The 12,517-nt window shown below is 41.7% G+C and overlaps 1 protein-coding gene across 2 annotated transcripts; it reads right to left on the bottom strand.

Annotated features, from left to right (window-relative positions):
- Positions 1 to 9,117: 9,117 nt before the first annotated feature.
- LOC149983943 (uncharacterized) lies at positions 9,118 to 10,682 on the bottom strand. Of its 2 annotated transcripts, XR_016495164.1 has the most exons (5): positions 10,185 to 10,682; positions 9,921 to 10,097; positions 9,769 to 9,830; positions 9,229 to 9,686; positions 9,118 to 9,149 (listed from the first exon to the last, which is right to left on the bottom strand). XR_016495164.1 is itself a non-coding variant. In XM_090231509.1 (4 exons), exons 1-4 carry the CDS (start codon positions 10,246 to 10,248, stop codon positions 9,588 to 9,590), a joined length of 402 nt encoding a protein of 133 aa, XP_090087635.1. In that variant the 5' UTR covers positions 10,249 to 10,682; the 3' UTR covers positions 9,118 to 9,587. The 2 variants fall into 2 exon arrangements, 1 of the variants encoding a protein (XP_090087635.1); XM_090231509.1 differs by having other exon boundaries at positions 9,118 to 9,686.
- Between the last annotated feature and the right edge of the window lie 1,835 nt (positions 10,683 to 12,517).

Genomic DNA, 12,517 nt, shown 5'->3' with positions numbered 1-12,517 from the left:
GTTCGCCAGACTTCTACAGTTCGATCTGCAGTTATGTCATAATAACTTTATAATACGCTACCATTCTGAAATATAATTTTGAGAGCATGTCACAGTTCAATGTTGTCAACGCTACTACAAACAAAATATGGCTAGATTGTGGTGAAATAATGATCATTCATAGTTAAAGTTTTGAATTAAAAATAGAAAATATGACCCGCCGCACAGGCGGACACGTTTAACTTCAACACCAAGGACAGCAGAATTGTGAAAATCGACAGCGCTGTGGTTCTGTGGACGTAACCTAGCTACTCTTTATAGTTTATAATGGACACCAGACAAAACTACATTATTTGTCAAGGAAAAGTTTATTAAATTCCAGAAAAAGGAGTCTTGAGGATGGGTGAAGCATTCCCTCGTGGTGGAAGAACCTCTTCTCCTGAATGAGTGACATACTCAATTTAAGATGGTGTTAGATCTTCCATGGATGCTGCCCATTGCTACATGTTATAGATTAAAACAACAATATTCCATTCTAATAAAATATGTAAGGACTGTACCATGCTTAGTTGGGGTGAAATGTTACTGATAAGATAAACTATTTCTAAAGCAATCTTACCTGGAACAAAGACATGGTTGGGTAGCCTGCCCCATGAGCCTGCCCCATACCGGTCAATGGCCATTGGACATCACCTGTTGCCTGTTGGGACATGGTCTGGGGAAACATTGTGGCTCTTTACACTGAGACAAAGGTGTAAACATCGGCCCGTGGCCATGTCTGGAGCTGGCATTTGCCGGTACTGGGTATGTGCCGGTACTGGGTATGTGCTTTTCAATGCCTCTGAAAATGGCAAGGTTAACTGCAGTCTGTTTCTCAATCTTCTGGGTTTCATTGTCATATTTTGTGTCAGTTGAGATGTAATTTTTATCCTCCTTGGTTTTTACTTTCTGTTTGGTGATTGGTGGTCGTGTGGCCTAAATCTCAGACTTCCCCTTTAGACACAGATGACAATGAACTGTTGCCGCCTTGATGAAAGACTGGGGCTACTAAGAATTAGCTTTCCTGGTCCATCATTAAGCGTATCTACCTCTTTGAAATGAAAGAAAAACTGGTGCTCTTTTTATGTAAATAAGAATACTGAGATTCATTTTGTTGAAGTATTTGTGTAAATAATTTGCTCTAACTAACATTTCCATCAGTTTAAACAAGTTATTTTTCTCACACTGGCCCATCAGTCACGTTGCTGTACAGCTGTCAGCTGGTAAGCTAGATAGCTAGCAATCGAAGTCAGCCAGTCAACTTCCAGTACCATGGACAGCGCAAGAAACGTCCGTTCTAAATCAACGTAGCTTCAAGCTCCAAGCACAGCGTAATTTAGCTATTTTACTAACGTTCATTAAATTGCCAGCTCTGGTAGTGAGCTAGCTAGCCATCTATGTTCTAGATGGGTTGCTAGCTAATGTTTAAGGTTAGCAAACTAACCAGGTGTGTCGCACTGTTCAGATGTTCCCATACAAGTTCCAGAGACAAACAAACTAATTATAGCTAACATAAAGCTAGAATTACTAGCAAGCTAGATGGCTATAGGGATGAACGACTCCAGGATTTTTAGAGTCTACTCTTGCTCGACTTCCACAACATGCTGAAACAGCTGCGCACACACATCCACATTATTGCAGAATCCGACTAGGAAGACTAATTTTGCCTTCGAGAGAGGACTGGCATGAGCAAAGTGCTGCATATTTGTTCATCAAATTATAAAAGGCCTATAGTTTGAATATAGAAGGTGGTGTAGGAACTAGAATATTTCAGTCATATTTCTGCTGTGCGTAGCCTTGACAGATCCCATGAGATGATGTGATGTACTCTCTAACCCTATAAGCCTACACGGAGTGTACAAAACATTAAGAACACCTGCTCTTTCCATGGCATAGACTGACCAGGTGAAAGCTATGATCCCTTACTGATGTAACTTGTTAAATCCACTTCAATCAGTGTAGATGAAGGGGAGGAGACATGTTAAAGAAGGATTTTTAAGCCTTGACTCAATTGAGACATGGATTGTGTATGTATACCATTCAGAGGGTGAATGGGCAAGACAAAATATTTAAGTGCCTTTGAACAGGGTATGGTAGTAGGTATCAGGCGCACTAGTTTGTGTCAAGAACTGCAACGCTTCTGGGTTTTTCATGCTCAAGAGTTTCCCTTGTGTATCAAGAATGGTCCACCACCCAAAGGACATCCAGCCGACTTGACACAACTGTGGGAAGCATTGGAGTCAACATGGGCCAGCATCCCTGTAGAATGCGTCCGACACTTTGTAGTGTCCATGCCCCGACTAAGTGAGGCTCTTCTGAGGGGTGGTGCAACTCAACATTAGGAAGGTGTTCTTAATCTTTTGTACACTCGGTGTACTCTTTGCCGCATTATATTTCCCTATTCATAGATGTTTGTTATGTAATTACTATCCTAGCATGTACCTTATTCCAGAGGATGATTCATGCCGGATTTGCTTTTCCAAACTGCCCCCTGTAATTCTTTATATCTTTTTCATTAAATTGACTTATGACAGAAGCCTGGTTTTTATTCTGTACGTGAAGATATTTCAAGTCAACGTCATGTCTAGTCATGTCTGCGCCTTCATCGTTGGGATTGCCTGTGTCTGCGACGCTGACTCCAGCAGCGGCTTTGTCATTAAGTTCCGGCTCCTTTCCCTCTCTCTGGATCTGACGGGGTACTGCCTGCTGTGGGAGTTCTAGACCTATCACTGGGAGCAACGAAAGTATGCTATCCTGCTTCTCGTGGGCCCATGAAGGTTTCAATAAATTGTGTGAGGGGTAGGAATGGGCGAATTTCTCCATTCCCATCTCAGGCTGTTGTATTGGGCAGTTCAATTATGAGAAATGTCTCAGTCCCTGGAGCAAAAACGTTGTGCTATCAAGGAGCACGAGTACAGGACGTAAAGAAGATGCTCCCAAACATTTTAAACCAGGATAAGGAAATTGAATCTATCACAGTTCATGTGGGATTCAATGACATTATGAAGGGCAGCTCAGAACAGCTGAAGATGTATTATAAATAACTTATTGGGTCACACCTTGACACCAACAAACACCCCATAATATCTGGCCCTCTGCCCTCCCAAAATTGTGGCATTGAACAGTTCAGCAGACTTTTATCCCTCCATAACTGTCTACGAGACAACTGCAGTTCTGTGGGTGTAAAGTTTTTTGACAATTTCGATACATTCTGGAAACAAAGCTCGTTTTATAAGGAGGATGGGATCCCCCCCAAATCATTTGGGTTCCTGAATCCTTTCACAACATTATAAGGCTGCGTTGAGTCAATGACTTATCATTGACCCAAGCTCAGCTCAGTTAATCCCTACCATTGTATCTCTGAGTTGTCATAATGCTTCAGCAAATGTACATTATCCCAGGGGTGTTGGAAGACCTAATTTATGTCCCTCTTACTGCCCTGAATGCCTCTGCTGATCCCACAGCTATTGTGTGCAGTAATCATGTGCCTATGAACCAGCGTTATACTGTTAGCACTGAGACAGTGTGCCCTAGTAGGAAGTCCAATGTGTGCAGTTCACCTTGTACTAAACATAAATAACATGAGCATGTCTACCTCTGCTAAGAAAACAATGGAAAAAAACATGTAGCTTAAGAAACAAAGTTAATTAAATCTATAATTTGTTAGTAACAGATGACATTCATATTCTGACAATCTCTGAAACTCATTTAGATGATACAGTGGTAGCAATACATGGTTATAACATCTACAGAAAATACAGAAATGCCAAAGTTGGAGGTGTTGCCGTTTATATTCAGAACCACATTCCTATAAAGCTTAGAGAGGATCTCATGTTAAATACTGTTGAAGTAATATGGCTACAGGTTCATCTGCCTCACCTAAAGCCCATTCAGGTGGGTAGCTGCTATAGACCATCAAGCGCTAACAGTCTGCATCTGGATAACATGTGTGAAATGCTTGATAATGTATGTGATATCAACAGAGAGGTTTATTTTCTGGGGGATTTAAATATTGACAGGCTTTCATCAGGCTGTCCACTCAAGAGAAAGCTTAAAACTGTAACTAGTGCCTGCAACCTGGTTCGGGTTATCAGTCAACCTACCAGGGTAGTTACAAACAGCACAGGAATGAAATCATCAACATGTATTGATCATATCTTTACTAATGCTTCATAAATGTGCTTTAAAGCAGTATCCAGGTCCATTGGATGTAGTGACCACAATACAGTAGCCATAGCTAGGAAAACCAAAATTCCAAAGGCTGCGCCTAATATGGTGTATAAGAGGTCATACAATACGTTTTGTAGTGATTCCTATGTTGTTGATGTAAAGAATATTTGATGGTCCGTGGTGTGTAATGAGGAGCAACCAGACGCTACATTGACACATTAACAAAATGTCTTATCCCAGTTACTAATAAGCATTAAAAGCATGACTGTTAAAACTGTTAAATCCCTGTGGATTGATGTGGAATTGAAAAATTGTATGGTTGAGAGGGATGAGGCAAAAGGAATGGCTGCTCAACCGATTGGCAAATGTACTGCAAATTGAGAAATCATGTGACTAAACTGAATAAAAAAGAAGGAGAAACTACACTGTGAAACAAAGATAAATTACATAAAGAATGATAGTAAAAATCTTTGGAGCACCTTCAATAAAAATTAGGGTAAAAAGGCAAACTCAGCTCCAACATTCATTGAATCAGATGGTGGAAAAACGTGTTATGTGTTATGGTTTTACATCCCCCGCTACATTGTGGATAAAGAGTTGCCTGTCTAACATAACACAGAGGGTGTTATTTAATGGCAGCCTCTCCAACACAATCCAGGTAGAATCAGGAATTCCCCAGGGCAGCTGTCTAGGCCTCTTACTTTTTTCAATATTTACTAACAACATGCCACAGGCTTTGAGTACAGCCAGTGTGTCTATGTACGAGGATCACTCAACACTATACACGTCAGCTACTACAGTGACTGAAATTACTGAAACACTTAACACAGAGCTGCAGGTAGTTTCAGAATGGGTGACAAGGAGTAAGTTCATCCTAAATATTTCCAAAACTAAAAGCATTGTATTTGGGACAAATCATTCACTAAACCCTAAACCTAATTAAATCTTGTAATAAATAATGTAGAAATTGAGCAAGTTGAGGTGACTAAACTGAGTGGAGTAACCCTGGATTGCAAACTGTCATGGTCAAAACGTATTAATACAACAGTAGCTAACATGGGGAAAAGTCTATCCATAATAGAGCGCTGCTCTACCTTCTTCACAGCACTATCAACAGGGCAGATCCTACAGGCTACAGTTTTGTCATACCTGACTACTGGACTTAGGAAAATTGCAATTGGCTCAGAACGAGGCAGCACGGCTGGCCCTTGGATGTACACAGAGAGCAAACATTAATAATATGCATGTCAATCTCTTCTGGCTCAAAGTGGAGATGAGATTGACTTCATCACTACTTGTATTCGTGAGAGGTATTGACATGTTGAAAGCACCGAGCTGTCTGTTTAAAGACTAGCACACAGCTCAGACACCCATGCATACCCGACAAGACATGCCACCAAAGGTCTCTTCACAGTCCCCAAGTCGAGAACAGACTATGGGAGGCGTACAGTACTACATAGAGCAATGACTACATGGAACTTTATTCCCCATCAGTTAACTGATGCAAGCAGTAGAATCAGATTTAAAAAACATATAGAAATACACCTTTTCGAACAGCGGGGACTGTGAAGCAACACAAACATAGGCACAGACACATGCATACACACAAATGATAACATATGCACTGTACACACGTACACAGAGATTTTGTGTGGTAGATATGTGGTAGTGGAGTAGGGGCCTGAGGGCACACAGTGTGTTATGTAATCTGTTATGAATGTATTTTATTGTATAACTGCCTTAATTTTGCCGAACCCCAGGAAGAGTAGCTGTAGCCTTGGCAGCAGCTAATGGGGATCCATAATAAATACAAACACAAATACCCAGATACACACACCTACACATGGATTTTGTGTTGTAGATATGTGGTAGTAGAGTAGTGGCCTGTGGGCACACACTTCATTTGTTTTAAAATCTGTTGTGAATGTATTGTTGTTACGGGTTTCTTGTGTCGAAGGAGAGGAGGACCAAAATGCAGCGTGGTTATTTTGATTCATCTTTAATAAAAGATAAACACGAACAATACAAGACCCCTAACGTGAAACCCTAACCAGCCTTATCTGGTGCAAACAAACACTGAGACAGGAACAATCACCCACAAAACACTCAAAGAATATGGCTGCCTAAATATGGTTCCCAATCAGAGACAACAATAAACACCTGCCTCTGATTGAGAACCACTCCAGGCAGCCATAGACTATTCTAGACAACCCCACTAACCACAATCCCATGACCTACAAAAAACCCAAGACAAAACACACCACATAAATAACCCATGTCACACCCTGGGGCCTGTTGCACAAAACTAGGATAAGGGATTAAGCCAGGATATCTTGGTGATCCTGGCTCAATTGATCCGTAATCCGGTTGCACTAAAGATGGATAGGGGGCAGGAGGATATGTTATGGTATAAATTACCATGGAGATTTATTCTGTGGAGCTAGCCTGCTCCAGACCAGGCTAAATTCCAGGATCTATTTAATCTCATCCCTAATGTCAGTCAGCAGTCACCACAAATGGAAACCAATAGTTATTTCACTGCTCACTATACATTGTTATCACATATAACTAGACCCACTGTTATTTAAACGTTTGTGATCATTAATTTCAATGATTTTGGATAAAAAATGATTTTTAGATGATGTTGCTATCATTAGATAATTTACAGTTTCCCATAGACTATAAGGCTATATATAAAATGCTAGAATATTAGGGCCACAGAGGGGAAAAAAACACAAGTCATAATATTGTAACCAGTTGTTTTAAAGGAGGACAGTTGTTAAAATGACAGATGTGGGGCATTTCGTGAAATTGTACTTCAGTATGGTTTCATAAACAAAGACATGCTGATGTGCCAGAATATTAAGTATCACATTGTCATAAGTATCAAAACTGTAAAAACAATATGTAGCTTTTCTGCAGAAAGAACCAGCCTCATAAATTTATGACTTTATCCTTTTTCTTCAGTGTGGCCCTAGTACTCTGTCATATAAACAAATACACATTCCATATGAATATAAAAACACAATGTGTAACATTATGTTCCTTTATTGAATAAGGACAAAACAAAGCAGGTAAACCATCAGCTCCTTTCAAAACTGAAGTCACAGTGACTCTACAAGATGGAAAGCACAGAATCTAAGCATATTATACAAAATGATACATATACAGACCTTTGAATGTGTATAACACACCCTGCATGTCTGCACACTAAAATAAATGCAGGACAAATCCATACACATCAACTGAACAGACAAATGAATGGATGCAGTAGCCTCCCTGCAGCCTTGTATTACACACAGTATACCGCACAAACATCATAAGAGGCCAAATTCGTCAAAAAACGAACCCAAAAAAACCCAAATTCCTCTGCCACCGCAGGACATATTTAACCAAAATTGAAAGCACACATACTAACTAAAATAATTCAACACATATTGGTCCCTCAGCAGCCGACCACTGTCGTCATCAGGGAAGATTGCCGGATTGTCCCAGTCCATGGCTGGTGGCACTCTGGGGGCCCTCTCCTTCCTCAGGCAGGCCACATTGTGGAGGACAGCACAAGCCACAGTAATATCACATGCCCTAACAGGGCTGACCCTTAATTTGTGAAGGCAGTGAAAGCGTGCCTTCAGGAGGCCAAAGGTCATTTCAACTCTGGCCCTGGTCCTGGCATGGGCATGGTTGTAGGCCTGCTGTGCTTCCTGGGGGTCTGTGAAAGGTGTCAGGAGAAAAGGCTGGCAGCCATACCCCCTGTCTCCCAGCAACACACCAGAGAATTCACCTGTCAACACAAAATCTCATCATTACTACCTCATAAACACAGTGATATTCTTGACACAGCCATGATGGTTATAAATAGGGGTTGTGTGGCTTACCTTGTGATAGGCACTGATAGATTTCAGAGGCCCGAAAGATTCTGGAGTCATGGACTGAGCCAGGCCATTTTGCCACAACATTGCTGATCACACAGTCAGCATTGCAGACCATCTGAAATCATAAGATGAGGAATATTACACCAATCAATGCACATCACTGGCAATGCAGAGTGTTCGTCAATGGACAATATCAAAAAGTTATGTTCACCTGAACATTAATGCTGTGAAAGGATTTCCTATTCACAAAATCGGCCTCATGGGCACCTGAGGGGGCTTTTATCCTTATGTGTGTGCAGTCCACTGCACCAATGACATTGGGGAAACCTGTCACACAAAGTAATGAGTATCCTACTATGTGTTAACAGTTGTCCTGTAATTTGTAGATCCTCTTACCTGCAATCCTATAGAACTCCTCTTTGATGTCACAGAGTCTTCTGTGGCCAGGGAAGGAGATGAAGACATCTGCTAATGCTTTGATAGCCAGACACACACTCCTTATTGTGCGGCAAATTGTGGCCTTGTTCAGCTGTTCTGCATCCCCCACTGAGTACAGGAAGGCTCCACTAGCAAAAAAGCGCAAGGCCACACAAACCATTTGCTCCACACTCAGTGCATGGCTCCGTGCAGTGCGGTGCTTAATCCTGGGACCCAGTAGTCTGCATAGATACCTGATGCCATCTGCAGAAAACCTGTATCTTTCATATAGATGGTCATCAGGGAAGGCCAGTGGGTCCAACCGGTCCCTGAAGACCCTTTCTCACCTGAAGGCTCTCCTCAGCACAAGTGCTTCTTCATCCACCACATCTCGCACGAATGGGCATGCCATTGTCAGAGCAGAAAGGAACACACAATTTTGGGCCTTCATATAGGCTAGTGGCCACACCTGGTGCTGGGGGGGGTGGGCAAAAGAGGGCGATGCCTTATAACGATGACTTGGTTGTACTGATTGCTGGGAAAATAAAAAAAACCTTAGAAAGATGCCACCGTCCTGTGTGCTCACAATAAGAGCTCATATGTCATGGCTCACTTGACTTTACGAGAATATACCTAATTTTTATTTTGAGCTGTGTCATCTTCTTGGAGCTGGGGGAGGAAAGAAAAATAATGATTAATACATTTGTGTTACAGTTAGCATACAGTGTACATTGAAGGCATATCTCACCTCCCTCTCAAGTTTTTTTATTTCAAGGTCCAGTTTCCTAATTGTCCTCTTTTTTATTTCGAACTCCAGTGCAAGATTTTCCATCTTTTTCTTCTTGTACTGAATGTCTATGTCTGCCAGTTCTATTTGGCACCGGAGGTGGTTGCCATACAACTTTCTGATAGCTTGTGAGCTCTGTGAACACAATACAATTAGCGCAGCTGGAATTTGGCAGGATGTGGTGTCCTTTTATTAATACGCACTATGTTGCCAGGCTGGTTTTCCCACTGTATAGCATCTGGGTCCTGTAAAAGAAATTAGATTTTTTGATTTTGATGAGGACTCCTCACCATTGTAGAGTAAATAGTACTTTCACAGTCTTAACATGATACCTCATGCCTTCTGGAATCCAGAGAGATGGTCTCCTCCTCATCATCGTCTCCATCATGTGCTGTTGCTGCTGCACTGGGGCCTTCACCCTATCACATTTAATCGGATTCATATTGAAGCTAGTAGACAAGACATGCCAGGCCTACAGTATGCCTTTGATGGAGTACTCACTGGATCAGCATCGTCTGGTGCTTGTGCTGGTGGCTCTAACAGGAACACAGTGCTGCCAGACACTGCAAGGCAATAGGTAAACCAAAGTCAGACAGTCCAAATTGATTCAATATGAATGTGGTTGTATCCCATGTAGAGATGGAAGGACATACCTTGAATGAAGCGGGTGGCATCTTGGGAGGAACCTATGCTCGTCTCTTTCCCCCCAGGGATCCCCTCTAAGACGGGCCTGCCTTTATTTAGCTCCAAGGCCATGTCCTCTGCTGGGGTAAGGTCAGCCTTTGGTGACCCACCACCCGTGCCTTGTCTGTGGGTATTCTTTTTCACTGCTAAAACAGTACAGACAATGTGTGAGCAGGCACCTTCTGGGTACAATATATGCTTGTGCTTTGTTAAATATTAGTCAGGGACCATACCATTCTGCAGAATGTTCTTGTATTTGATTTTGACCTGCTGCCATGTCCGTTTTGGCCCGTTCATGTTTAATCTACACACACACACACACACACACACACACACACACTTAATGGAGTCACACTGCAAAAAATTACTTGGTATTTTTGTCTTGTTTTCAGTAAAAATATCAAAATTTTTATCATAGCTTTATACAGTGTGATGGAGTTACTTTACACAATTTCACTCATATCTGCAGTGCATTTCAATAAAAAAAATTAACCGTTTCATAATTACAGTACAACTGCATTTTTGGAGATGTGAATTAAATATTTGAATTGTAATTGTGATGTTTCAGCGGAGCGGTGAGTGTGTAATTGTGCACTACTTACGCATTCAGGCGGTCTGCAATACTTTGCCACGCTTTTTCTCTTTGCTTTATCACTGTGGCGGTGTTGCCTTTCTTCTTAATTATATCTTTTACCTCCTCGTATGCCTCCATGAGGATTTGTGCTTCCGACGGGGAAAAGTACGCGGCTCTAGTTGCCATGGTAAATCAGTTAATCTGTGATCTGTGGCGGGGTCTATTTGAGTGAGCCGTGAGCGCGCACCTATCCAGGATTGGTTTCACCTTTTTAGATGATGTTGCTATCATTAGATAATTTACAGTTTCCCATAGACTATAAGGCTATATATAAAATGCTAGAATATTAGGGCCACAGAGGGGAAAAAAACACAAGTCATAATATTGTAACCAGTTGTTTTAAAGGAGGACAGTTGTTAAAATGACAGATGTGGGGCATTTCGTGAAATTGTACTTCAGTATGGTTTCATAAACAAAGACATGCTGATGTGCCAGAATATTAAGTATCACATTGTCATAAGTATCAAAACTGTAAAAACAATATGTAGCTTTTCTGCAGAAAGAACCAGCCTCATAAATTTATGACTTTATCCTTTTTCTTCAGTGTGGCCCTAGTACTCTGTCATATAAACAAATACACATTCCATATGAATATAAAAACACAATGTGTAACATTATGTTCCTTTATTGAATAAGGACAAAACAAAGCAGGTAAACCATCAGCTCCTTTCAAAACTGAAGTCACAGTGACTCTACAAGATGGAAAGCACAGAATCTAAGCATATTATACAAAATGATACATATACAGACCTTTGAATGTGTATAACACACCCTGCATGTCTGCACACTAAAATAAATGCAGGACAAATCCATACACATCAACTGAACAGACAAATGAATGGATGCAGTAGCCTCCCTGCAGCCTTGTATTACACACAGTATACCGCACAAACATCATAAGAGGCCAAATTCGTCAAAAAACGAACCCAAAAAAACCCAAATTCCTCTGCCACCGCAGGACATATTTAACCAAAATTGAAAGCACACATACTAACTAAAATAATTCAACACATATTGGTCCCTCAGCAGCCGACCACTGTCGTCATCAGGGAAGATTGCCGGATTGTCCCAGTCCATGGCTGGTGGCACTCTGGGGGCCCTCTCCTTCCTCAGGCAGGCCACATTGTGGAGGACAGCACAAGCCACAGTAATATCACATGCCCTAACAGGGCTGACCCTTAATTTGTGAAGGCAGTGAAAGCGTGCCTTCAGGAGGCCAAAGGTCATTTCAACTCTGGCCCTGGTCCTGGCATGGGCATGGTTGTAGGCCTGCTGTGCTTCCTGGGGGTCTGTGAAAGGTGTCAGGAGAAAAGGCTGGCAGCCATACCCCCTGTCTCCCAGCAACACACCAGAGAATTCACCTGTCAACACAAAATCTCATCATTACTACCTCATAAACACAGTGATATTCTTGACACAGCCATGATGGTTATAAATAGGGGTTGTGTGGCTTACCTTGTGATAGGCACTGATAGATTTCAGAGGCCCGAAAGATTCTGGAGTCATGGACTGAGCCAGGCCATTTTGCCACAACATTGCTGATCACACAGTCAGCATTGCAGACCATCTGAAATCATAAGATGAGGAATATTACACCAATCAATGCACATCACTGGCAATGCAGAGTGTTCGTCAATGGACAATATCAAAAAGTTATGTTCACCTGAACATTAATGCTGTGAAAGGATTTCCTATTCACAAAATCGGCCTCATGGGCACCTGAGGGGGCTTTTATCCTTATGTGTGTGCAGTCCACTGCACCAATGACATTGGGGAAACCTGTCACACAAAGTAATGAGTATCCTACTATGTGTTAACAGTTGTCCTGTAATTTGTAGATCCTCTTACCTGCAATCCTATAGAACTCCTCTTTGATGTCACAGAGTCTTCTGTGGCCAGGGAAGGAGATGAAGACATCTGCTAATGCTTTGA

The sequence above is a fragment of the Oncorhynchus mykiss genome, chromosome 4, assembly GCF_057628025.1.
Source record: "Oncorhynchus mykiss isolate SJ-2025 chromosome 4, ASM5762802v1, whole genome shotgun sequence".
Lineage (NCBI taxonomy): Eukaryota > Metazoa > Chordata > Actinopteri > Salmoniformes > Salmonidae > Oncorhynchus > Oncorhynchus mykiss.
This window is presented reverse-complemented; position numbering and strand designations above follow the sequence as displayed.

What these genes read in the sequence shown, in the direction of transcription:
- LOC149983943 (XM_090231509.1), bottom strand. Translation starts at nt 10,248, where the DNA reads ATGAACGGGCCAAAACGGACATGGCAGCAGGTCAAAATCAAATACAAG. An exon ending in CAAGAACATTCTGCAGAATG is followed by an intron (nt 10,098 to 10,184) that starts GTATGGTCCCTG and finishes GTACTGTTTTAG; the next exon opens with CAGTGAAAAAGAATACCCAC. An exon ending in CACCAGACGATGCTGATCCA is followed by an intron (nt 9,687 to 9,768) that starts GTGAGTACTCCA and finishes TAAATGTGATAG; the next exon opens with GGTGAAGGCCCCAGTGCAGC.